Consider the following 26,394-nt stretch of genomic DNA (forward strand, 5'->3'; position numbering starts at 1 on the left):
CCGTGGTCCAGCCCTCCGCCTGCCTTTTTCCTTTTTACTGGCCTCTTTTGTTCTGTCCCGATCACTTTTTCACGTGGTTGCCTTATTCTTTCCTTTCTTTCTGTTCGACTCTCCCTTTAATGATATTTTCTGTGACTGCAGTGAGGTGAGGGAATGGGAGGGGAGGCCTGGCTTCTGGGAGGGACTAGGACGCGTAGCAAACCAAACCCAAGGTCAATCACGTTCCCTGTTCTGGTCCTTGAGCCACCCTACCCACCCCCCGAGCTCTGCCAGTGCCTGGGCAGCAGGCCTGGTTGCTATGGAAACAGCAAGGCCCTGAGAAACCCTTGGCTTCCATTCCCTGGAGGTCTCTGTCCCCCTTTCCTTGCTGGCCCTCTTCCCACCACCCTTACCTGTCCCTGCTGCTCGCTCCTAGTCTTTACCCAGATCGCTCCCTGCACCACCCCGTGCTCCCTCGCAGCGCCGAGCCGTCTCCATCCCCTTCTGTCCCTGATGGTCCATCTTTCTCCTCCATGTGGCCTCCCTCGCATCACCATTCTTCCCCACTTTCCCCTTCTTGTCTCCGCTTGACTCCTCTTCGTTTCCTGGCCCTCCCCTCTGGAGCCCTAAGGTAAGCAGAGCGGGCTTCCCGCTGTCCCGATGAGACCTGGGCCCCCACCAGCCTCGCTGCCCTGTGGCCTCAGGAAACCGGGCTTTGCCAGCTGCAGTGAGTGCAGTGCCAGGCTCTGGGGCAGCAGCTGGTGCCTTGGCATCCGGAGGCAGTGAGGACTGAGCCTGTGGGCAGCCTGCCCGGAGCGAGAGAGTGGGGCTGTTGTGCAGGGAAGAGGCATCTGCAGGAGACGCGCCTGGAGAGCCACGGCATCCACGCCGGCGCCTGTGGCCCGGGCCTGGCCCACAGGACGGCAGGTGCCTTCCGAGGGTCTCATGTGCCCCCGGCACTGGGCCCTGCTTCTTCCTGGGCCAGGGGCCTGTGCTGAGAGCCTCTGCACTCCATGAAGGCCCTTGACCGGCCGGCTTGTTACCCCTCGTCCACCCTGCGAGGGGGCAGGCCGAGCGGGTGTGCCACCACTTGCTGGGAGGAGAAGCGAGTCCAGGTCCTCCGTGTTCCCTTGACTCCTCGGCCCGTTTTCTTCCCTCTGTGTGGGCTCTGGCTTGTGAAGGTGTAGAGCTGGGATCCCGGCTTCCCTCCATTGAGCCACTGTCACCCACTAACACAACGCAAGAAATCCCTACGGCCCCCCAGCTGTTTTTTGATTCTGTTAAAAAAATGCTAGTGGAAGGAGCCTTGTGCCAGGTGCTTACACACGTGTGCACACACACACATGTGCAGTGGCCAGGCCCCCGGCCACCTCCTGGCATGCAGGGGTCCCACACCTGCCCTCTGGGGACCCTCGGGGGCTCTCTGCCTAGGGCCTGTCTGTGCTGCCTCTCCCGGTGGGCTAGGAAACTGGTGGTGGGGGTGACGGCTGGCAGGGTGGCCGCCCAGTGGCCCCCTGCTTCCTGGTGTACATCCTTGTCCCCTGCATCGCCCTCCCGTGTGTCTTTCCCCTGCCTCCTCCCACCCTTCCTCTTCATCTGCTCACTGCTGTGAGGCAGGCCTGCGAGTCCCATCCCATGTAGTGAGGCCTGAAACTGTCCAGAGAACGGCCATCATTGGAGAAGAGGCAGGAGTGGGCGGTGGGCTGCACTCAGGCGCCCCTTGGTGCCCTCGCCATAGGGGCACCCCCAGGAGGAAGTCGGGCGCAGCACCCTGTTTCTCTTCCACACCGTTTTGTGAAGGGGAGGGGCCGATGGAGGGCTGGTGGGGGAGGAGACAGTGCCCATGTCTGCTTCTCCTGGCCCTGTGGCAGCTTAATTGTCAGCTGTCAGTGTGAGAGCCACTTTGCAGCCTCCTATTTCTTTGGAAATAGACATGGGGGAAGCTGACTCCTGGCAGCAAAGACGGCAGCGTCCAGAGAGGAGGGCGGACAGGTGGGGGGAGGGGAGAGGGCCTGCAGCCTGCAGTTGGGACCGAGGGGCCCCGGGTGGCCAGGTCCTGCGCCTGGGATGCTGGAGGGGAAGAAGGAGGGTCTGGGTGCCCTGCCCCACTCAGCCCTCTCCCGTTTCCCCACCGTGGCGTCCAGGCAAGGAGGAGTTTGTGGCAACCTTCAAAGGCAATGAGTTCTTCTGCTACGACCTGTCACACAACCCGATCCAGAGCAGCACGGACGAGATCACGCTGGCCTTTCGCACCCTGCAGCGCAACGGGCTGATGCTGCACACGGGCAAGTCGGCCGACTACGTCAACCTCTCCCTCAAGTCCGGGGCCGTCTGGCTGGTTATCAACCTGGGCTCGGGAGCCTTTGAGGCCCTTGTGGAACCCGTCAATGGCAAGTTCAACGACAACGCCTGGCACGACGTCCGGGTCACCCGAAACCTGCGCCAGGTAGGGGGAGCAAGAAGAAGACAGGGGGCCAGCTGCGTCTGCGGCAGGTGGCAGTGAGGGGAGGGGGCTGCCTGGGCTCCAGGTGTGAGGCTTCAGGGCCGGGCAGCAAGGCGTGGTTCTGAAGAGGACTGAGGCTTCAAGGGCGGCTATGAGGGCCCAGGAGCGAGACCACAGCTGGCGGGCTTCAAGAATCAGGATGTGGCACTAGGGAGGAGGCACAGAGCTGCCCAGGGCCAGAGCCGGAGGGAAGAGGAAGAGCGGGGCTCAGACTGATGGTCGTTGCTGGGGTTTCAGGGGCCGAGGCTGAGAATCAGGTGCTCTGGCAGGAGGGTGATTCGGGGGATGGGAAGGGTGCGATAGAGCCTGAAAAGGTGGGCCCTGGGGTGCTGCAGGATGGGGAGACTCTGTCCTGATGGAACAGGTGTCCGGAAGAAAGCCTGGGCCCTGTGGGACGAGGTGGGGCCGCCCTCCCTCGGGTGGGGCTTTTCCAGGGCAGAGGCAGGGCTGGGGTGGGAGCAAGGTCTGGGCAGCAGGTGTGAGCAGGAGAGGGGGCTGGAGAGGGTGCTAGGTCCTGCATCTCCTCTGGGCAGCCAGTCTCCCTCCTGTCCCCTCCTGTCGGGGTCCACGGCTGTCTTTCCGCAGCTGCCAGGCCAGGCAGGCACTCAGAAGACTTGTGGGTTGGTCCCTGCAGGTAGGATGGGGCGCTTCTCCTCTGCGTCCTCTCAGTTTCCAGACGTCCCCCGCCCTGGGGCCAGGGGTGATGCTGATGCTTCCAGGCATCACCTCTGTCCTCTTAGTGGCCTCTTCGCCTCCCACAAGGCCCAGCGTGGCTACCGCTGGTGGGGCTCTCTCTCTGGTTGGGTTTCTGCTTGACAGCATCTAAGCCAGTCCCTTCTTGGAAAGCAGGAGAGGTGGCTGTGCAGCCTCTGCGGCCCCTGGCTCCCCCTCCTGACTCCTTGTCCTGCTCACTCAGCACCTGGGGCCCAGGGCCCAGGCTCTGGCTGGTCCTTCTCTGCCAAGTCTACCACTTCTCTTGCCGCTGGGGGCAGGGATGCTCCTCCAGCTCCGCCCCAGGAACCCGGAGCATCCATGGCAGCAGAGGCTCGTCTGTGCTGGTTGGCAGCCCTTCTCTTACTCGGTATCTTCTCCGTGTCTCCTGAACTTCCCTTGTCCCTCCTCTTCGCCATCATGGATGGTCCCCTTCTCTGTCCTCCGCTTCCTCCCACTGGCGGGGGGGGGGGGGGGATTCCGGCTGACCTCGCACTCCTCCTACCTGCTCTTCTCCCACCCACTGAGTGATGATCTAATGGGGAGCCCCCCTCATTGAGTGCCTCCCCCTTGCTGGGAGGACACGGTGACTCATCCGCCTGCTCTTTCCGAGCCTGCTGCTCCCTGTTGTGGTTGGGCTCCTGCCCAGGCACTCATTCTTGGTGCGTGCCTCTTGCCCTGGAGAGTGGCGCTCCTCCTTGGGGAGGGCTCTTCCCGTGGCATCAGCCCCTGACCTAGCTGGGGGCCTGTCCTCTGTTGTCACCGCTGTCTGAGCGAACCTGCGTCTGTGTGCCTTTGTCACCCTTTTAGGTGCCACCCCCATTTTACTGCAGCGGTGGGCGGAGTTGCCTTCCTGCTGGCATTCCCTCCGCAGGACCAAGGCTGTCCGTTGGCACTGTTGCCTTGGGCCAAGATGCCCCGCGCCCAGAGTCCCCACCCACGTGTCCTTTGGCCAGTATGTTGCCCGTCTGTTCTGGGTACCGAGGGAGAAAAAGACGTGGTCCCCACCCTCCCAGGCCTCTGGCTCTTGAGACAGGATGAGTCTCTTAAAAGTCAGGTCACACAAGTACCAACTGAGCGGCAGGAATCTTAAACAGTCTAGGGGGTGAGGCCTGGCCTCTGCAGCAGCGAATGTGGACAGTGACCCGCAGCCTCTTCCCGGGGCTCGCAGTCCTGGGTCCACGCTGGTGACTGATGGAGACCATTTCCCCCTGGGAGGATGGATCAGAGCAGAGCCAGGTCATGCTGACCCAGACACAGGCCTTCAGGGCCAGAGAGGGTGTCGGTGCCAAGCCTGTGACTGAGAGCTCGCTTTAGGAAGCGTGTCTGGAGAGACTGATGTGACGCCAGTCCACGTCCACAAAGGTGCAGTGCAGCCCTGTTATGGTCATCGTGACCGTGGGGGCGACGGAAGGGCAGCCCCGGGGCTGTGCTCTGGGTCCACTGCCCTTGCTCAGGGCCCAGCCTGTGGCCGAGTTCATCCTCATCAGGTCTTTTGAGTGCCTGCCTTTCAGGGCCTCTCGCAATTTATTGAGCAGAGGTTCTCAACCGAGGGCAGTGTCCCCCAGGAGACATTGGGCAATGCCTGGAGACATTTTGGATTGTCATAGCTTGGGAAGGGTGCCGCTGGCGTCCAGCAGGTAGAGGCCAAGATGCTGCCGAATATCCCATAATGCACAGGACAGCCCACAGCTAGGAATTCTCTGGCCCTGGAGTTCCCGTTGTGGCTCAGTGGTAACGAATCTGACCAGCATCCATCAGGATGCAGGTTCCATCCCGGGCCTCGCTCAGTGGGTTAAAGACCCAGCCTTGACCTGAGCTGTGGTGTAGGTCGCAGACAGGGCTTGGATCTGGCGTGGCTGTGGTGTAGGCCAGAGGCTACGGCTCGCACTTGACCCCCTAGCCTGGCAACCTCCATATGCCACAGGTGCGGCCCTAAAAAAACAGAAAAAAAAAAAAAAAAAAAAGGAAAAAGAGAGAAAAAGACTTACCTGGTCCCAAATGTCAGTAGCGCCAAGGGGGAGAAACGCTGTGCAGATATGTTGATTTGGGGGCTCAGTGGCGTCCTGGGATTGGAAAGATCCTTTTGTGATGTGAGGGGTGATGCTGGGCGTGGCCAGGAGCCAGGACAGGGGTGACATAAGAACATGGCATCTGCCTCCGCCTTTAGGGTAGATGGTGGATCAGAGGGCACGGGGTTCCAGGCCCTTTCTCCCAAGTGATTCCATTGGTGGGGAGACCCTCCTGGGGAGAGCCTGCCCGGGACAAGCCCCGAGGGTCTCCCTTCCTCCTGGTTCTGCAGTCCTGGGAGTGGGTCGAGAGGCCAGTTCCCAAGCCTGGAAGGAGGCTGAACTCACCCCCTCCTCTGAACCAGGTACTTATCCCTGGAATCATCCAGAGGCTCCTGGAACCTGCGGTCGGGGATGGGAGGGGGCCTGAGACCACACCTCGCTCCACTCTTCTCTCCCTCCAAACCCAGCCTGAGGACCCTGAGCTCCGGGGTGCCTCCTGGGGGATCTTTGCAGGAATGAGTCCCTCTGAGGATTCCCTGAGGACTATCTTGAATCCTGTGCCCACTCCCCTCCCCCACCTAGCATGCCTCCCACCACCCCGCAAGCTGGGTGCCAAGCCATTTCACCACCAACCAGCTCCAGCTCTGGAAGACAAGCTGGCACCCAGAATAGCTCGTGGCGCTCCTCCTGCCCAGAGTGGAGACTGTCAGGAGCCCCCCAGATCCTAAGGAGGTAACCCCCTAAGGATGGGGCCCCGTCTTCAGGCACTTGGGCCTCCCTCCCCCACCTTCCAGCCGAGGCCGCCCTGCCTCTCTGGCCTGTCACCCCTCTTCCGGCCTAACTGTGCAGCTCAGCCTACCCCGTCTACACTGGCTTCCCTAGCGTCCCTCTTCGTTCCTGCACCGTCCCCTCTGATACCACCATTCACCCCCCTTCTGGGTGAAACTGTACTGCTGGGGTTTGAGTCAGACAAACTGGGTTCAAATCCCAGCTCTGCCACTGGTTTGAGTGACTTGATGCAAGTTCTGTAACCTCTGTGCACAAAGTGAGAGGGCCTTTGCGGCTGCGGTGCTGCCCAGGCTGGGCATTACGCGAGCACCCGAGGGCTCCCTGCCACCATTATTGTTAGTTGTGGGTTTTTTTTCCTCCAATCATTCGGGCCCAGCTTAACTGCCACCTTTCTCATAAAGACTGCTTTGGGAGTTCCTGCTGTGTCACAGCGGATTAGGAATCCAACTGCAGCCTCTTGGGTTGCTGCAGAGGTGTGGGTTTGATCCCTGGCCTTGACGCACAGTGGGTTAAAAAGGATCCGGTGTTTCTGCAGCTGTGGTGTAGGTTGTAACTGTGGCTTGGCTTCAATCCATGGCCTGGGAACTTCCATATGCTGCAGTTGTAGCCATAAAAAAAAAAAAAAAAAAAAAAAGATAAAATAGAAGTTCTCCTTGTGGCTCAGTGGATTAAGAACCAGACATAGTGTTCATGAGGATGCAGGTTTGATCCCTGGCTTTTCTCAGTGGGTTAAGGATCAGGCATTGCTACAAGCTGCAGTGCATGTGGTAGATACAGCTTGGATCCAGTGTTGCTGTGGCTGTGGTGTAGGCTGGCAGCTGCGGCTCTGATTCAACCCCTAGCCTGGGAAAAACTTCCACATGCTGTGGATGCTGCCTTAAAAAATAAATAAATAAATAAAATAAAATAAAATAAAGCCTTCCTTTGTCCTCCCAGCCCCCTGGCTGGTGACCCTCTTTGCTGTGTTCTGGCCCTATCATCACACTCTGTCTGTGTGGTCCATATTTGTGCTCACGTCTTTTCTCCAGTTCTGGGTGCTAAGGTTTTTTTTTTTTTTTTTTTTTTTTTTTTGTCCTTTTAGGGCTGCACCCATGGCATATGGAAAGTCCCAGGCTAGGGGTCGAATTGGAGCTGAGCTGCTGGCCTACACCACAGCCACAGCAATACCAGATCTGAGCTGTGTCTTCGACCTCCGCCACGGATTGTGGCAAAGCCGGATCCTTAACCCGCTGAGCGAGGCCAGGGATCGATCGAACCCGCGTCCTCATGGATGCTAGCCAGGTTTGTTACTGATGAGCCACAACAGGAACTCTGAGGTGGTAAGCTTTTTGAGGGCTTAATACCAGCAACTCTTGAATGTTTTCTTTGTTTTTGTGGCTTTTTTGCCTGTTCATCTGGGCTCTTTCTTTCTTTGTTTCTTTTGTTTTGGCAGAGCCCATGGCATGCAGAAGTTCCCTGGGCCAGGGATCCAACCCAAGCCACAGCAGGGACAATGCTGAATCCTTGACCGCTAGGCCACCAAGGAAATCCTGGGCTCTTTCTTGAACCAGAGGGTGAGGTTTTGGACACAAGGAGCTGGCAGATCTAACTTCACACGAGCCCAGAACCACCTCTTGTCCCCTGGGAGAAACTCCTACTCACTTTCCTCTCCCGCTCCCTCCTCAGTGTTTCTGCAGGACCTTCACCGTCGCCTCTCTCCACTGGCGCCGTGTTCATGGGTCTCATTTCCCTTTGGTATCTCGCCTAACTTTCCTAACAGTCCTGTGAAGTGGGAGGCACTCCCTTTCCACCAACGAGATGGCAACTCGGTCGAAGAGCCGGCCCAAGGCTGTGCAGTAGAAAGCGGAAGAACGACAATCTGTCTGACCTCAGAGTCACTCCCTTTCCCTGTCCCCACGGGTGCCCGGCTGTGAGCCCTGGCGCCCAATACTAGGGGGTCTTGCAGTCCCGCCATTCGCGGATGTTGCCAAATCTTGAACCATCTGAATGTTCTGCTGGGAAAAACACGCCCCTCTTGTCCCTGGGGGGCGAAGACTCCTCTTTGTCCTGCGCTGCTCTTGCTCAGGCTCTGCAGAGATTGCCTCCATCCAGATTTGTGTGCTGTGTGCAGCCCCCCTCCGGACTTTCGGGGGTGGGGGATGGACCTACGCCGAGAGGTCAAGGTGGAGACGGGGTCAAGTTTTGTCCGGTGGCCCTCGGTCATGGTCAGTTACACTTGCTGTAATGACCGACTTCTCCGCCTGTGACGTGATGCCCTCCCTTCTTGTCGGGCAGTGTCGCTCTCTTGCTGTTTCTGTGGGGAAAAGCCTTCCTCGCTCATCTGTCAGCCTGAAGCTCCGCTCTCCAGATCCCGGCCTTCTGGAAGGCGTGGGCTGCGGTGTCGCAGGTGCCAGGGTGGGGGGGCAGGCTCCCTTCTAGCATTTGGCCACAGTTGACCCCTCTGGTATGATCACCATGGACTGGATTCTGGAGCCTCAATCCCTAGGTCTGGAAGGGCCTGTCCCCCCCGCCCCCGCCCCCCGAAACCTCGCTGTTTATCAGAGGAAGCCCAGATCTCTCAACACATCAGCGGAAGGCTTTGAACTCACCTTTCTTCCCTCTCAACCTTGTTTCTTAAATCGCTCTTTTACTTGTTAAGAATTGAAATTGTCCATGAAAGCTGAAAACTATTCTTTCTTGATTTTCGTCTCTAGTTCTAATTCAAAAAGAGCAGTAGTTGAATTTTTGGCCCCAACGCTTTACCCCTGCCTCCTGCCACCTTGTTTGACTGGTGCGGTGACACCAGACAAGTCTGGTGCCTTTGGTTTAGCTGCCCTGAAGCTAGTTGTTCCTTGTCCTGACTAGTTGGTCTCTTCATTTCCTGACAGTCCTACCAGCCGATAGGACCGATCCTTGTGCTACCCGTCACCCCCGTGCTGTGAGTCCTTGCACCCGCAATTGGATTCTTGTCTTCCTGCGATGTAAACGGCTTCTGCATCACTAATAATTAATATTGGTTATTCAACACTTCTTCTAGCTGCTAAATATTGAATTCTGTTATTTTTAATTACACGAGGCCCTTATTAATTGTCTTCCTGATTTAGTCCTGTGCCCACTGGTTATAGCTCTCTAACTAATGGATCTGTCCCTAGAAGACCTCTCCCCACACAGTCACATTCTTGGGTGTGCCGTTTCCGGTTTAAGGGACATTAAGTAATCGTGTCCCTCCATGTCTGATACGCGAAGTGAAGCTGCCTCAGCCCTTTGACTTCCCCTCCCCAAAGACCAGCGTCGTTTGGAAGGTGGTTGTAGCTGCTGTCTTTGACCATGAGGCGAGATAATGAACTTAGAGCCACATGGGGTGGGGGGTGCTTAGAGTCTAGGGTGGAAGAAACTGGTTTCTAGCTACAGGGAGGTGTAAGGGATTTTAGAGGTAGGTGGACCCCTGCGTCCCTTTTTCTGGTGTGGTCTGTGGGGGGAGTGAATTTTTGGTGTTGGCTGTGGGAGCGGAGTCTCAGGGGTCTATGGATGTGCATGAAAGGAGGCTGAGCTGCTGGGAAACCTGATCAGTTCCAGGGACTTGCGGGGTGGGGGTGGGGGTAGGGGGGTGGGGGCTTCATTCTGGGAGGAAGAGCTGTGCCCAGAGGAACCTAAGGGAATGGGGGTGGGGTGACTAAAGAACCAGGGGAAATTGGGGGGAAAGGTGGGCTCTGAAAAGTCAAGTTAGGCAGGAAGGCGGCGTCAGCTGTGGCGGGGAGAAGGGGAGGAGAGGGCAGAGGGTGGGGGATGATTCGGTATGATGTGCGGGTGAGCCCTCTGCCAGTCTGTGGAGGGCAGAGTTTCCTTTTCCCTGTTCCGGTGGTGACTCACTCTCTCTTCCTTTCTCAAGGAAGAGAAACAGGGGAAAAAAAAGAAAAGAAAAGAAAAGAAAAGCTGCCCCCCCCCCCACGACCCCCTGGATCTATTTGCTAGCCTCCATCCCCAGGAAAAGCAGACACCTCTCTCTCCTCCAGTGTTCCTGGGAAACCCCTTCCCTTTGCCTCCAAATGAACTTGCCTCTCATTCTAGCCAGTCCTGGGATGCTCTAGGGGCCTCAGCCATTCTTCTCCCGGGCTGATGGCCAGCGGGACCGTCACCAACCCGTTAACCCATTAACTCAACATGGTCACTGGTCAGCCAGTTGGCCAGCCCCAACTGGCTCTTTAGCCAGGTCTCTGGAAAGCCGTCTGGTTGACCAGTTAGCCGACAAACCCATCCATGACCAGAGTCAACAGCCCTTGCCTTTCTCACTCCCCCGTTCCCCTCCTCCCTTCCCCTCAGCTCCCTAACATTTCAGCCCATAGGACTTACTAATCCTGCATAACTGGGTCTGCTTCTTAACCTGCCTTCCCCCCTCACCCTCTGTTGGAAAACCCCGTTGCCGACTCTGTGTGTGTTACTAACACGCTTACAACCCGGGGGACCCGGGGATGGGCAGGGACAGGCGGGACAAGGTATGAGTGAAAAACCGAACTAACCTTTCTGTCTCATCTGCGGAATGTCGCCATCTCCAAGTCTTTGCTTTCCTGGTCCAGCTCTTTTGTTGTTTTCTTCTCTACTAACCAAGGTCTTTAACTGTTTCCCCTTCTCTGCAGCCGGCTCTTCCGGGAGGGGATGGAGGGGAGAGGAATCCAGAGCGGGGTGGGGGTGGGGACTGGGAGAAGAAGGGATTTGCTGTGTGTGTGTGTTTTATCCCCCCCCCACTCTAATTTAATTTTCTTTAAACAACAAAGTATTTCAGCGGAACTTAAGGTGGGAGGGTCTGAACAGACAACCAAATATATATGGATATATATTTTTCCTCCTTCCTTGAGTTTCACAGTTGGTCATTTTCTTTTTCTGTTCTTTCCGTTCTGTTCTTTTGTCGTCGTCTTTGTTGTTTTCTTTGACCCCCCCCACCCCTCCCCCATATCTCCGGTGAAGCACGCAGGCATTGGACACGCTATGGTAAACAAACTGCATTATCTGGTAGATATCACTCTAATTGTCTTACCGTTTGGTTTGCCGTGGGTTTTTTTAACTGTTCGATTCTTCCTCTTTGGTTTCCTTGCCCCGTTTGGTTTTGGTTGTTTTGCTCTTCCAATTGTGGTTTTTTTTTTTTTGTTTGTTTTTTTGCGTCCTGGACAATCTTTAGATTTTGCTTCTCTCTCTTTTCGTTTTCCCCTCTTTCCCTTTACGTTCTTTTTTTGGCCCAAACTCAAATCCAAAAGACAAACAGAAATGGAAGAATTTGGCTCATCCCTATCCTAATCCCCACTCCTGAATTCAGATTCCTGGCCAGAGAGACCTGGGGGCAGGCCCCATGTTCACCAGCTCTGGTTAGACCAGCCCCGATGCCAGGCTGCTTATTTCTATTGCTTTATTTTATTCCTTTTCTGCCCCCACCGCCACCCCCTCGTTTTTTTTTTTTTTTTTCTTTGATTTAGTTTCTTTCTTGGTCTCCTGAAAATCCATGGAAAACACCATCCCATGACATGCTATGCTCTGCTCACTGTCAGGCTCCTGGACAGGCCCCTGGAGTTGGGGGAGGGGGCGGGGGTGAGACCTCCAGTGGCAGCCAGCGCCACAGGTTGCACGGGGCGGGGGGGGGGGGGCTTGGGGGCTCCAGTCCAGAGCTCCTTGGCGGATTTGGGGGCTGCCCCATGCTGGCTGCCAGGGAAGAGTGGCACCCCCTCCCTCCCTTCTCAGCCTCGAGGGGTCCTGGTTCCGTGTCCCCCACATCTTGCATGGCATGAATGGTCTTTTCCCCCCACCAGGGACAGCGTCCAGTTCCCAGCCCCGCTCTGCTGCTCTGACTAACACCGTGTCTCCCATTGTCTCCCTCCCCCTCCATCTCCCTCCCCCTCTGCCCCCTCGCCTGTCCGGCATGGCCTCTGACCAGGGTTGGTTTCCTTCCCTGTTGAGGGGGTGACAGGAGGAGGCCCAGCCCGGGTGAAGTCAGGGTAGAGGTGTCGCCAAGCCCCTCTGTTTGGGTTGGGCTCAGTCCTGGTGAGTGTTGGTGTGGGTGTCTGTGTAAACGCAGCTGCTGTGTTGGTGTGTGGGTGCGACTGTGTGTAAATGTTGGTGTGACATTTAGGGGGCGTTTGTGGGCGCCTGTACCGTGTGTTTGTGAGACTCTGCTGGTGATTCTGCAAGTGTAAACCCTGGCGTGCGCTGGGGGCTGCGTGACTGTGTCTTGAGCTGGAGAGGGCTTGGGGGAGGTGGGCTGTGGGCTGCAGGGGGCAGGAGCAGGCAGAGGCTGAGGCTGGCCCCTCGCTCCTCGCCTCGCCTTGCAGTGTGTGGCTGCAGGCCCGGGCGCCATCCCCTGGGATCCCCTCCTGCCCGCCCGGTCCTGGCTCTGCGGCAGCAGGCGGTTAGTCATCGCCTATTAATAATGCAGAGTGATTGAGCACCAGGCTGGGGACCCTGCAGATGGAAGTGTCGGCTCCCATGGGGCCCGCGCTTCTGGGGGCAGCTGCTTGGCCTCCCCAGCCTCCTGGGTCCGTGCGTAGCTGCCTGGCTGGAGAGGACGGAAGCGTGATGAGTGGGGCTCCCGGTCTGAGCGGCTTGCCCCATCTCCCCAGGAGGCTCTGCCTCTGAGGCCACGTCTGGGCTGTCCTGATGCCTTCCCAGGGCCATGTGGCCCTGCACATGCAGACCTATAGTCGTCCTGTCCTTTGCCCTTTCCCTGAGCTCATGTCCATGGCCACGGCCATCCTAGCCCTCCCCAGTCCAAGACCTCATCTGGCCACTCCGTCATCCCAGTGTTCAGTGTTCAGCGGAGCCATGTGGCAGTCCCTCCACAGGCCCTGTTCTCCAGCTGCTGCTTCTAGGAGTTCACTGCTGCCTCCCACCCCCCTACCCTCAGGCTGGGCCACTCAAGTGCCCTGTTAGGAGCTGGACATTTGCAACGCTTTCTTTACAGAGCTTCCCTGGACAGCCAGCCTGCGACTTTGGGAATGGAAGAGAGCCGAGATAAATCCAGCCCCTGGGGAATACCATCTGAGAATCAGGGCCCCTCAGACTTTCCTTCTAGTCCCAATTCAGTTAAAAACGGGGTGAACTGGGGCTAACACTGTTTCCTCATCTATGAAACGGGCAGCTGAGAGACCCGCAATACCCATGCCATGGGGTCAATGTGACAATCAAGAAGGGGAATGGCAGTGGAAGCAGCATCTGGACTCTGCAAAGGGAGTGATAATTTTATTAAGCTTTATAAAATGTGAACTGATTATCTCCGTGTTTCCAGGGCAGGGATGTTTTGTAAAGAAGCAATTCCCTTCCCATAGCAAACCCTGGAGAATACAGCCCCTCCTGCCCCGCTGGAGAGCCCATTACTATCCTTTCTTGGGAATCCGTCCCAAAATAACTACACGAAACCCCAGAATGCCCCCGGGAATGGAGCCTGGGAAGGAGGAGGAAAGATGGAGTGATTTGGTTGAGCTGGTCAAGAGGCAAACAGCTCCGTCAGGTTTTAGCCCTGGCAAGGAAAGTCCCTGTTAAATTCGGAGTCTCTGAACCCACACTTTCTGGCGTGAGCATCATTGGTTGATGAGCAGAGCTGGCGCCTCTTGATGGCCTGGGTTACCTCATAAGCCCTTGGACACCTGTCCCAGGGATCAACTCTTTCAGGCCAAGAGTGAAGTTAGAGGACCTGGCACCAAGAAAAGACGAGGTCCAGCCCACTCTGGCTCCCAGGCATTCCTCAGCCGGGCTCTGGTGGGTTTTGCATTTGTTTTCACTAACTCGTTTCTATGGACTCTTGTCATTTGAGCATCTCTCCTTTGGGGAGAGTGTGGATACGGACCAAAAAGGCCAACCAGTGGAGAGGTTTGGGTCGGGGGTGGTCAGGCTCGAGGAAGGGTCCTCTGTACTTAACCCTGGGGGCTCTGCTTTTTCTAAATGGCCCTCACCTTTTGAATAGCATTTATCCCAATGAATGCCTGGATTGCAGGCAGCAGGCTGAAATTATACCCAGTTAACAGATGGGGACACTGAGGCCCAAGAAGGCTTGTGGTTACATAGCAAGTCACGGAAGAGTTCAGTGCTTTCACTTGATTGATCTCATTTGATCCTCATGGTAAGGCTGGGAGAAGCAGGAGTGAAGTGAGTTGTGAAACCCCCTTTACAGGTGAGAGTCAGAGAGGAAAATGAGCTTGTTCTGGAAGATGGTAAGGGCCAAGGGAGAACTCAGGATTTCCAACCTGAAGTTTCTATTCCCAAACTTGATCAAATCCAGTCATCAGGATTCACTGCGGGGCTGTGACTGCTGGGAGATCAGCTTCCTTGTGTGTTTCTAACCCTTTGCTCACTTTAGCATCTCTCCACCCCAAACAGATGGCTGAACTCAAACACAGAACAGGGCTGCACACCCTCCCTAGGCCACCCCTCTCCAGCCCCATGCTCTCAGTCCCAAGGGCAGGCCAGGACCTTCTTCCTAAACTCATTGTTCTGAACCTCCGTGGCTCATGAGGCTTTTGAGAATTTGGTGACAGCAGTGGACTCACAAGAAAAAAAGAGTCCCATTGAAGTAGTTTGCATACAATGCCAAGGGTTTCCTGACTCCAAAGCCCACCTAACCTACAAGTTAAAAACGCCTGCCCTCAGTCTTATTCTCTCCCCAGTCATCCCCCTCCCAAGAAGGTCAGTGATCACAGCAGGGAGCTGGAAAAGGCTCCAGATGATGCCAGAGGGGTGCCCTCCTCTTCCTCAGCCTTTCCCCCCCTGGGGCCTGGTGGGCATGGAGTGCCCTGGTGTGCATGGAGTGCCCTGGGTTGGGGGAACTGTGATCCGGACCTGGATTCACATCCTAGCAGCCCGCCTCAGGAGGAGTCAGCCGAGCAGAGCAGAGCAGAAGAGAGCTGGGGTCAGCAGGGAGGGTTGAGCACCCACCCTTGCAGCCGCCCCCTCCCCTGCTCCTGGGGAATGGAGCAGAGGCCTGGCAGTGGGCTCCTGCGTCTTCTCTGCTCCCTCCCCTCTTGCTGGGCTGGGCACGGTTCTTCCTGGGTGGGGCCGTGGCTCATTCCTCTTGCCCTGCTCAGCCTCACTCAGGCCGCAGTCTGTATTGAGTGGACAGGTTGGCGTGGGTTGGGTGCAGAGGCGCTGCTGTGTCGGGCGCTAGCCGTGGTCCTGAGGATGCCGAGGCTGCTGCTGGGAGAGGAGCCGTCAAGTGTCCCTCGCGCCGCTCTCAGGTGGTTGTGGTGTGTGAGCAGGTGTGTCTGGGGTCAGTGATCGGTGGCGAATGGGCAGTGGCAATGAGTGTCTGGGTCACGCTCCGGTGAGGAAGGTCTGAGTCTCACGTCCCTTTCCTTTCTTTCTCAGCCTGTACATGTCTCTGTCCTAATGGTGGCCCCTCTCCCTTCCTCCAGGGAAAGGAAGCTTCTCCTTCCTGCACCCCTGCAGCTCTTTCGCCTCCATCTCTGCTGCTCCCTGTGCCCCCGGCCCCGCATGCCTTCCCACCTGTGGCTGCCTTTCTCTCCACGCTCCTGCTGGGCCGGGCCCCACCCTCGCCCTCTAACCCGCACGTGTCCTAGCTGCAGTGGCTGTTCTGTGTCGCATGCCCCCCCTGCCCTCTTCCCCCGCCGGCCCTTCCCCTTCCAGAAGCTGCGCGGGGGGGTTGGGGGGCAGGGGCATCATGAACCCCTGGGGTGGAGGGGGACCGGGGAAATAATTCCCCTGTTTCCTGCTTTTACTAACGAACCTGCCATTTTTGTGTCTGGACTTTGATTTGTCTGAGGGAACAGTCGGGTTTTACTAATCTCAGTCATCTCCCTCCTTGCCTTCCCCAGAGACCTTCCTCCACCCCCTGCCCCTGGGCTTCCTTTCTACCCGGTCTCCCCCTTTCTCCCTCTCCTTCCCCCACCTGCAGGCCGACCTCCCCTGCCTCCCACTCCCCCCTCCCCAGCCCGGGCCAGGGTGGCTCTACAGCACAGGGACAGATAGAGAGGGACCAGGGTGGCCCTTTTCCCAGAGGGAGCACCACATGCAGGTGATTTGCACAAAGCTGTGGTGGGCGAGGTCAGATCTGCGCTCCGTCTGGAGGGGAGCTGAGGAGGGGCCCCCAGTTAGGTCCTTCTAACTCTGAGGGCCAAGGCCGGTGCGCTGGCTGAATGGATCGGCCGAGGAGAGCCCTCGGGTGGGGAAGAAGGGCAGCCGAGTGGCTCAGGCGGGCTGGAAGGAGCGTATGTATGGGGGCGAGGAAGAGCTTCTTCCTGGGAGCTTTGGGGCCGGGAGAGGCGTCCATCAGAGTGGTCTTGGAGGCTGAGATTCTGTTGCCAAAGATTCCCAGGGTGGCTGGTTCATGGATGGGACGCAGGCAGTGAGGCCGAGCGTGGCCCTGAGTCGCAAGGCGACTTAATATTCACTTTAATGACCATGATGTGTCCCCTGGACTGTGCTAGGATTAGTAGGGAGATGGGGACTTGTCAGACCCTGGGCCCCTCCTTCAAAAGCCACAGCTCGGAGTTCCCGTCTTGGTGCGGTGGAAATGAATCCAACTAGGAACCATGAGGTTGCGGGTTTGATCCCTGGCCTTGCTCAGTGGGTTAAGGATCCGGCGTTGCCGTGAGCTGGGGTGTAGGCCACAGACACAGCTCGGATCTGGTGTTGCTGTGGCTGTGGTGTAGGCCGGAGGCTACAGCTCCCATTAGACCCCTAGCCTAGGAACCTCCATGTGCTGCGGGTGTGGCCCTAAAAAGACAAAAAAAAAAAAAAAAAAAGAAGCTGACTCTCTAGTTGGGGTGACCAGGCTTAGGCTCAGGAACGAGTTAGTGGCCCAGTTCCTGGTCTCTGAGTGTAGCCCCAGGAGCGGAGGGGGAGGGCAGGATGGAGGCCCCTTCCCCGGTCACCCCTCCCTGTCTCACCCCACTCCCGCATCCCAGCCCCCCTCTGCCCCTTCTCCAGCCCCCTTCTGCCCGTTCTAATCTTGTCTGCATGTTTTTGTGACTAACTCTGACCCTTCCCTTTTCCACCCAGACCTCCACTTCCCAACCTCTGGTGGGTGGGTGGAGGGAAGAAGAAATAAACAGCAACGACCAGCTCTCCCTAAAAACAAGGCTCAAAGGCTTCAAACTGCCCCCCTCCACAAAGACACCCCTACTTCTGTCCTTGAATCTGGTCCACTCAGCACAAGGTTTGATGGTTCCCAGGATGGGGCCCCTTCAGCCCCACCCCACTTACTGTGAGGCTCCAGCACGAGGGGAACTCGAGGGTCCTCGGAGGGAAGCTCCCCTCGCCCCCATTCCGCCCGGCCCCAGAGGCGTTCCTAACACCCACTCCCCATCCTGCCACCTTGGTGCCCTGGAGACCAGTCACTGGAGGATGGCTGGTGACCTGCGCGTCTGGAATGGTGTGGTGGGGACATCTCAGACTGTGATTGGAAGGCCCCAATCTCCAGACTTTGCCCGAAAAGGAGGTGCTGAGGCCTGTTTGGGGAGTGGGAAGTGGGGTGAGCTGCGCCCTGCAGAGGCAGTGTTGGACTCTCCGTGAGCCAGCTTCACGATTGCCCCGCAGGAGCCTCACTGTCCTAATCTGAGAGTGGAGGCTTGTGGCCCCCCAGCCCTTCCCCCCAACCTGGCTGGGTGCGGACGCTCCTATGGCCAGACCTTCCAGGGGTCAGGCGGACATTGCCCTGGTACCAGGGAATCGGGAAATTTCCCTGTACTTTCCACTGTGCCCCAAGGTCACTTCTGCCTTCCCCAGGCCACCACTGAGCCCCTTTCACTTCCTTGGGACACTAGGTATGCTATGCCCCTGTCCCCACCCACCTTGCTTTCTTGTCTGGTTTTTCAGCCCACGGTCCAGGTAACATGACGTTAGCCCTGCCCCTAACCTCGATCCCTAGCCTGGCCCTGAATCCCTAGGGCAGCAGAGGTAGTATGGGCAGACAGATGCAAAGAAGGGAGGTCAGGCTGTGAAAGGCAGAGAGGGTGACCCCAATACAGAGGGACCCGGGGAGGAAAGAGACTCAGCAAGGGGACCCAGCGCCAGTGGGGACCCTCCAGTTAGGGGTGGGGGGTAGTGGTGGGAATCAGCCCCGAAGGGTGCTACGTGTCCCCCAGGAACTTCCAGGACCCCCCAGGAATATCTGGGCCCCGCTCCTCACCCCTTGCTGTCTCCCACCTCCCCGCTGGCTGAGAGGGGAGGCCTCCTCCGCGCCCTGGAGGGAGAGCTGCCAGGGAGCCAGGCAGCTGGAGCCCAGCGTTTTGTGCTCTGCCCCGAAAAACGCTCTGAGCTCACGTGGGAGTGCAGAGACCCCTTCACGAGGAGAGGCGTGAGGGTACCTTGTGTCTCCTGCCATTATGGGGCCCTCCCCGGGGCCCCCACTGTCGTCCAGAGCTGCTTCCAGGAACGGCTGCTTGGTGTCGCTCGCGGGGCACCTGGCGCGCCCTTCAGGCCTCCGCCTGCCGAGCTGGGCCGGGGGGCAGGCCTGAGCCCACCCTGGAACCATCAAATCTTGTGCTGCCTCCTTCCCCGCTTCCCTCTCCCCACCCCCACTGTTCCTCCTCGGAGACAAGCAGACATAAAAATGGGGGGTCCTCCTCCCCCCGCCGCCCCCGGCCCCTCCCTGGCCCCGCCCGCGGCTCTTCCCAGGGGGCTGATGCCGGTTGTCTCCTTGTCTCTCCCTCCCTCCCGGGGCTGGGCAGGTGACCATCTCCGTGGACGGGATCCTGACCACCACCGGCTACACGCAGGAGGATTACACCATGCTGGGCTCTGACGACTTCTTCTACATCGGGGGCAGCCCCAACACGGCCGACCTGCCGGGCTCGCCCGTCAGCAACAACTTCATGGGCTGTCTCAAGGATGTGAGTAGGGCCAGGCGGGGCGGGGGGCAGCCTGGGAGCCCTGTTTTCCGTGTGATTCGGTCGGACCTGGCCAGCTGCCCGGGACCTCTGTTCCCTCCAGCCACGTGGGGAGGCCTCCTCTTCAAATCCTAAGGCCCGTCGACTCTGGCCAGAGGCTTCCCCTCTCTCATTTCCTTGAGCCCCAAAGGCTCCCCTCCTCTCCCAGAGGACCCCGGAGGCAGCTGTGTGCAGAGGAAAGAGTGATGGTTGTGAAAACTAAAGACCTGCATTCCAGGCCCAGCTTGTCCACTCACCGGTCCTGTGACCCTGGCCGGGGCCTCGATCTGTCTGACTCTTGGTTTCCTTGTCTGGGAAACGAGGGGCCCTTACCTGCGTCTCCAGGAGCAGGCAAGGGGGTAAAATGTCAACCAAACCTTAGTGGCGATTGTCTTGCTCTTATGAACTGCAGTGCTGGGCAGGGAGACGGGGCTGAGAGATGAGCGGGCAAGAGAGCTGCTGTTCCCAGCCTCTGTGCGTGCGGTTCTAGAACAGCAGTCTGGCGCACTGAGCAGGGGCCCGTGGGGCTGGCTGCCGCCGGGCAGCAGTGCCCAAGCCCTGAGCTGCTTCATCCTGGACCGTCTCCCTCGCCGCAGGTGGTCTATAAGAATAACGACTTTAAGCTGGAACTGTCCCGCCTGGCAAAGGAAGGAGACCCCAAGATGAAGCTGCAGGGGGACCTGTCATTCCGCTGTGAGGACGTGGCGGCCCTGGACCCTGTGACCTTCGAGAGCCCTGAGGCCTTCGTGGCGCTGCCCCGCTGGAGCGCCAAGCGCACTGGCTCCATCTCCCTGGACTTCCGCACCACTGAGCCCAACGGGCTGCTGCTCTTCAGCCAGGGCCGGCGGGCCGGGGCCGGGGCCAGCAGCCACAGCACTGCCCAGAGGGCCGACTACTTTGCCATGGAGCTGTTGGACGGCTACCTCTACCTTCTGCTGGACATGGGCTCGGGGGGCATCAAGCTTCGGGCCTCCAGCCGCAAGGTCAATGACGGCGAGTGGTGCCACGTGGACTTCCAGAGGGACGGGCGCAAAGGTCAGGAGGTCTCTGGACCTTCCCCTTTCCCCTGGCTGCCCCCTTCCACCCAGCCTGACAGTCTCTTTGGCTGTTCTCCTCCCCGCCTCCCCTGGACACCCCCCACCCCCGGCCCCTCCATTGTCCCTGTTGCTCTGGTGCCCTGGTGGGAAGAACGGAGCCTGTGGTGTCAGTCCGACCTGGGCTCACGCCTCAGCTCTCCCACTCCCTGTGTGTGTGAGACTTTAGGCCCATCACTCAAGCCCTTGCAGCCTCAGTTTCCTTCTCTATAAAAGGGATCATTAAAGCAGGGTCAGGAGTTCCTGCTGTGGCTCAGTGGTTAGGATACTGGCATAGGGAGTTCTGTCATGGTGCAGTGGAAACGAATCTGACTAGGAATCATGGGGTTGCGGGTTTGATCCCTGGCCTCGCTCAGTGGGTTAAGGATCCAGTGTTGCCATGAGCTGTGGTGTAGGTCGCAGATGCGGCTCTGCTGTGGCGTTGCTGTGGCTGTGGCATAGGCTGGCAGGAATGGCTCCGATTAGACCCCTAGCCTGGGAACTTCCATATGCTGCGGGTGCAGCCCTAAAAGGACAAAAGACAGGAAAAAAAAAAAAAGATACTGACATAGTGTCTGTGAGGATGTGGGTTTGATCCCTGGCCTTGCTCGGTGGGTTAAGGAGCCAGCGTTGTAGTGGCAGATGTGGCTTGGATCTGGCATTGCTGTGGCTGTGGTGTAGGCTGGCAGCTGCAGCTCCAATTCACCTCCTAGCCTGGAAACCTCCATATGCCGAGGGTGCAGCCCTAAAAAGACAAAAGACAAAACTCAATCAATCAGTCAATCAATACAAAGAAAGAAAAAAAAAAGAAAATCTGGGGTCATCAAGAGGGGAAAACAGAACACGTGTAAAAGCACTGGCGCCATGCATGACAGTGGATATCCCATTCTTAAAAAAAAAAAAACCTTCCAGCCTCACCTCCCTTCTATCTAGATCCATTCAACTTTCTTTATGACCACTCAAGTATTTAGTGAGCACCTACTGCGTGCCTGGCGCTGTCCAGGATGCTGGGATGGGGCCACGGTGAGCTAGAGCCTCTGCTGTCAGGGAGCTCCGAGCTCCCGTGGGGAGACACAGACAGTGCGGCTCAGACCTCACCTGAAGTTTCTTACATGATCCCGTGGCAGGTGGGGAGGGCCCTGGGGTCGTGCAGGTGCCATTCTTGAACCCTCTGCTGCTTCTTGCCACCCCTCCTCCATTCTCCCTTTTCAGTCTTCCTTTCCCATCCTCTTCTTGTTTTATGCCTCATTCTCTTCTTTTTCTCCATCTTGCTGGACACGAGAGAAAGAACTGATACAAATGAGAACTGACACATTATCCAATTGAAGCACTTATCAACGTCAGCTAAATTTCCACACTCCCCCAGCTGTCACTGTGCTAGGCCTTCTCGTCTGGGTGGAGTGACCATCTCCACACACCGGGAGGAGGGGGCAGCCCTGGCTCCCAGAAGCGATGGCTTCCTTGGGCTTGCTCTTCTTCCTCTCTCCTCTTCAGAGAAATGTCTCCTTCCCCGGCTGTGCAGTAAGTGCGTTTGTCCCCTGCTTTTGTGTCATGATGGTACCAGGGCTCGTCACAGAGTCCCCCTTCCTCCCAGGGTGTCCACACAGGGGAGCTGTAACTCTCTAGGCTAGAGGTCTGCTTGCAGGGCCTCCGGCTCCCCTCTGTGCTCAGGAAGTGTCCCCTTACCCCAGTCCATCTCCAGAGCCCACCCGCCAGGCCTGGATGGGCCTTGCGTCCCTTCGGCCATCCCCTTGGCCCACATTCACCTGTACCTTAGCACAGACTTGGGGCCACCACTGCACCTAAGGTCTCTTCCACCTTTCTCATGCTTTTAACATGTTCTTGTGGTAACTTATGTATAACGTAGAATTTGCCGTGATTATCATTGCACATTGCTTATCACGTAATCACGTTTAAGGGCACAGTCGGGGCGTCGAGGGCATTCACACCATTGTGCAGCCACTACCCCTGTCTACCTCCAGGACGTTTTCATTTTCCCCAAACTGAAACTCTGTCCCCATTAAATGCTAACTCCCCATCTCCCCTTGCCCAGCCCCGGATAACCACCTGATGAGCCTGCGAATCACTACCTCACTTTCTGTCTCTACGAATTGCCTACTCTAGGGACTTCCTACAAGTGGAAGCATACCCTATTTGACCTTTAGTATCTGCCTCATGTCACGCAGCATAATGTCCTCAAGGTTCAAGTTGTAGCCTGTTTCAGCATTTCTTTTTAAAAGCTGAATAATATTCCATTGTGTGGAGAGACCACCTTTTGTCTACCCATCCACCTGCTGTTGGACATGTGGGTTGTTCCCTTTCCATGTATTAGAGCGATCTTTTCTTTCCTTTTCTTTCTTTTCTTTTTTTCTTTTTTTTTTTGGCCACACTTGCAGCATGCACAAGTTCCCAGGCTAGGGATCAAACCCATGCCACAAAAGTGACCCAAACTGCTGCAGTGACAACACTGGATCCTTAACCTGTCGTGCCACAGGGAACTCCTAGTGTGACCTTGAAACAAGACCTGTATTCACTTTTTTTTTTAAGGGGTTCACTTGAGGCATAAGGAAATTCCCAGGCTAGGGGTCAAATAGGAGCTGCAGCTGCCAGCCTATGCCACAGCCACAGCAAAGCAGGATCTGAGCCACAGCTGCAACCTGCACCACAGCTCACAGCAACGCCGGATACTTAACCCACTAAGCAAGGCCAGGGATCAAACCTGCCTCCTCATGGATCCTAGTCAGATTCATCACCCCTGAGCCACGACAGGAACTCCCTGTATTCACTTTAATTTCCTTTTACTGACTCTCCATTATACACCCTTTTCCCACCACGTCCTTCCTCCTCTTCCTCCTTTCGCATTCTGTCCACTTGTGGAGAGTCCAGTTGGGTGGGATCCAAGTCTAGGAGGCCCAGGGTGGATGGTGGGGCAGGCATCTGGAGAACCTGCTACAGACAGCAGTGCGGGTGATCGGGGGCCACACCTGGAGGGCCTGGTGGGGGAGTGGGGAGCTGTCACGTTGTCAGGGGAGGGCGAGCCGGGGACCATGGTGTTAAGATGGGACCCAAGGGAAGGGCCTTTCTCATGCGGGGAAGGTTTTGTGCAGAGAACATGCCCCAGATGAGGAGCCATGTCTGTAGAGGAGGCTCTGATCCTGCTCCCTCTCAGCTCCACACTTAGTGCCCATGCTCAGTGTCCTCCTGCCCCACCCCGACTCTGCCTGATCAGCCGAGCATGTCCAAACCATCCTTACCTCTCTCTAACCCCACTAAGATGGATGGGGTTTTAATTTTTATTTAAAAAATTTAATAATGTTTAATTAACTTATTTTTTTCCACTGCATGTGGAAATTCCCAGGCCAGGGATTGAACCTACCCCACTGCAGTGACAACACTGGCTCCTTAACCTTGTGCCACAAGAGAACTCCCTTTATTTTTATTTTTTGAAGAATTCTTCCTGGAGTGTCCCTAGCTCCTGTTGCTGCTGTGGCGTGAGGTCAATCCCTGGGCCAGATTGCCACATGTCTTGGGTGTGGCCAAAAAAAAATTAAGTTAAAAAAAGAGAGAATTCTTCCAAACGTGAGAAAGGAAGAAGAATGTATGGAATAAACATTACAAACAGAATAAAGATTCTAATGTATAGGTTTCAGCTTCCTAAGACCTCAGCAAAGGCTTGGAAGCTCCCACCTGATCCCAAATCCTTTTTTTTTTTTTTCCTAAGATAACCAGCCTCTACTTCCAAAGAACTCATACAATTCAGAAGCTCTGTGCCTGGTTTCCCTTTCCTGGCTGCCATCCTGTCTCTCAGGCTCCAGGAGCTGATCGACCTTGTCCAGCCAGCAGCCAGAGAGGGGCTCCAGATCTGGGGTTGGAGGACACAGGCTCTGGGGTCCTGTGGCCTCTGTTACTTTGGCTCTGCTCCCTGCTGGCTGTGGCACGATGGACAGCTTCCCCAGCCTCTCTAAGCCTTGTCTGCCATTTCAAAAGGGGATTGTAAAGGACCAATTTCATAGGGTTACTGTGAGCCTTAAGTGATGCCCGAGAAGTGCTAAGTGCTTGGCATATTGTCATAGAAGCTCAATAAATGGTAGCGGTGGTGGGGGGGAACCCTTTGGATTCAGGCCTTTCAGCCTCCTTGGGGGTCTCTGCCTCTGGCTCCTGGTCTAAGGGCCGGGGGAAGACACGCGAGTGATGTCCCCTAGGCGGCATGGCCACCTCCTGTACATCCTCCGAGGACTGGCTCAGGTGGGAAGGGGGAGTCTGGACAGAGGCGCAGGGCACACTGCAGCGGGGCTGGGGCTGGCTCACACACGTTCCTGACCTTGGGAACCTTTGTCAGGCAGCGACCGCAGCCCGGGCCTGCCGCTCGCTCGCAGGGTGCGGGGCGGGGCATCCCTTTGGGCCTGCGGCGGTGCCTGGAGGTCCTGCCTTCCCCACGGAGGCCCACTCCCCCTCGATCCGATCCGCAGGCTCCATCTCGGTGAACAGCCGCAGCACGCCCTTCTTGGCCACCGGGGAGAGCGAGATCCTGGACCTGGAGAGCGAGCTCTACCTGGGCGGTCTCCCTGAGGGCGGGCGGGTGGACCTGCCCCTGCCCCCGGAGGTGTGGACGGCGGCGCTCCGGGCCGGCTACGTGGGCTGCGTGCGGGACCTCTTCATCGACGGGCGGAGCCGCGACCTCCGGGGCCTGGCGGAGGCGCAGGGGGCTGTGGGCGTGGCCCCCTTCTGCTCCCGGGAGACGCTGAAGCAGTGCGCCTCGGCTCCCTGCCGCAACGGGGGCCTCTGCCGAGAGGGCTGGAACCGCTTCGTCTGCGACTGCATCGGGACCGGCTTCCTGGGGCGGGTGTGTGAGAGAGGTGAGGCTGGCCTTCAGCCCCGCGCCCCTGCCATCCCGTGCCCCTTGCTCCTGAGCGCGCCCTCCCCCACGCGCCGCCGGGGCGTGCCGTCTTTGTAATGATTCTCTCCGTCTCCTCTCTCCCTCCACTGGCCTCTGCCTGTTCCCCCCCTTCTTGCTCCCCACCTCCTGGGGCAGAGGCTACGGTCCTGAGCTACGACGGCTCCATGTACATGAAGATCATGCTGCCCAACGCCATGCACACCGAGGCGGAGGACGTGTCTCTGCGTTTCATGTCCCAGCGCGCCTACGGGCTCATGATGGCCACCACCTCCAGGGAGTCCGCTGACACCCTGCGTCTGGAGCTGGACGGGGGCCAGATGAAGCTCACTGTCAACCTCGGTAACCACCCCGCCCGTGCCCCGCCCCTTCCCCGCCCCTGCCTCTGACTCACACCCCCTCTGTCTGGAGAAGTTGGTGGTGGCGCCAGCAAGAGTTTGGAGGTGGGCAGGTGCCAGCCGGAGTCAGAGCCCCTGCGAACTTGGTGCCAGCGAGGGCACACAGTGTCGGGCGATGCCTCGCGCTCAGCAGCACCGTGGGGAGGGGGACCCCGAGGGTGTCTAGGGTGTGACAACTACCCTCCCCACCCAGGGACTCCCGGGTCTCGGGAGGCGTCACACACGTAAGGACATAGCTCATTCCCTGCTGTGGGCTCATCTGCTTGCTCATCCGCTGGTTCATTCACTTGAGAAGCACTCGCAGACGCCTACTGGTGCTCAGCCTGAGCTCAGTGTGGCGGCAGATCCGGAGACCTGGCCCGCAAACAGCCGCCCTCGTCTGCTCTGCATTTAGAGCTGTGACTGTGTGTGTATGCGTAGGTGCACAGGGAGACGTGTGGGGACATGTCATCTCCTTGTCTGCTTTCACGTGTGAGTCCCCATAGCTGTCCCCATTTCATAGACTGTGAAATCTGCATACTGACCATCCAACATCACAGAGCTCATGATGGTCGGAGAGGAGCTGGGACTCAAACCCAGGCTATTTGCCCTGAAGTTCTGTGCTTTCTTGTGCCTCTGGCTGGGCTGGAGGGTGGGGGCAACAGGAACTCTTGCCTCCAGATGCTCCATGCCTTTGCCACGACTTGGAGAAGGTGTGGTTCCACCTCACCTGGTGGTCCCTGGGGCATCCGAGTGGGTGGCACCATGAGGCTCTGTGGGCTTTCTGTGGGCTTCAGCTCTCATGGGCAGGACCCAAAGGAACAGAGCAGGGTCACTCATTCAGCTACTGTTGATGGGTCACCTTATCGGTGCCAGTGTATTCTCAACCCAGGGCTATAGTATAAGATATAGCATAAGACATATAGTATATAGTATAAGATAAGATATAGTATAAGTGAATAAGATGAGGTCCCAGAGCTCCCTGGTGGTGCAGTGGGTTAAGGATCTGGCATTGTCACTGCAGTGACAGATCAGTCCTTGGCCTGGGAACTTCCACATGCCTTGGGTGCGACCTTAAAAAAAAAAAAAGACGCGGTCCCACCCTCATGGAGCTTTCAGTCAGGGGAACATTGAGGCCTGAGGTCCTAAGCTGCCCGGGCTAGGGTCACATCTCTCCACTTCTGACTAGCCTCTGAGCATTAGAGGTGTAGCATCCG

General features: G+C 57.5%; 1 protein-coding gene across 50 annotated transcripts in view; it reads left to right on the top strand.

The window, feature by feature from the left end:
* NRXN2 (neurexin 2) overlaps nucleotides 1–26,394 on the top strand; it is a 100,124-nt gene that overhangs the window by 23,220 nt on the left and 50,510 nt on the right. For 18 of the 50 annotated variants that reach the window (XM_085009947.1, XM_085009930.1, XM_021082873.2 and 15 more), the window contains 6 exons: nucleotides 2,124–2,425; nucleotides 10,936–10,980; nucleotides 18,636–18,797; nucleotides 19,430–19,868; nucleotides 24,376–24,762; nucleotides 24,939–25,142. In XM_085009947.1, coding sequence (XP_084866073.1) covers nucleotides 2,124–2,425; nucleotides 10,936–10,980; nucleotides 18,636–18,797; nucleotides 19,430–19,868; nucleotides 24,376–24,762; nucleotides 24,939–25,142 — 1,539 coding nt within the window. The remainder of the gene's footprint in view (nucleotides 1–2,123; nucleotides 2,426–10,935; nucleotides 10,981–18,635; nucleotides 18,798–19,429; nucleotides 19,869–24,375; nucleotides 24,763–24,938; nucleotides 25,143–26,394) is intronic. The other 32 variants (XM_085009948.1, XM_085009916.1, XM_085009935.1 and 29 more) reach the window with 2 other exon arrangements.

This window comes from Sus scrofa, chromosome 2 (genome assembly GCF_054392235.1).
Source record: "Sus scrofa isolate SSC_HxYL_T2T_F1_AM1 chromosome 2, Sscrofa_HxYL_maternal_Yorkshire_Landrace_v2.0, whole genome shotgun sequence".
NCBI lineage: Eukaryota > Metazoa > Chordata > Mammalia > Artiodactyla > Suidae > Sus > Sus scrofa.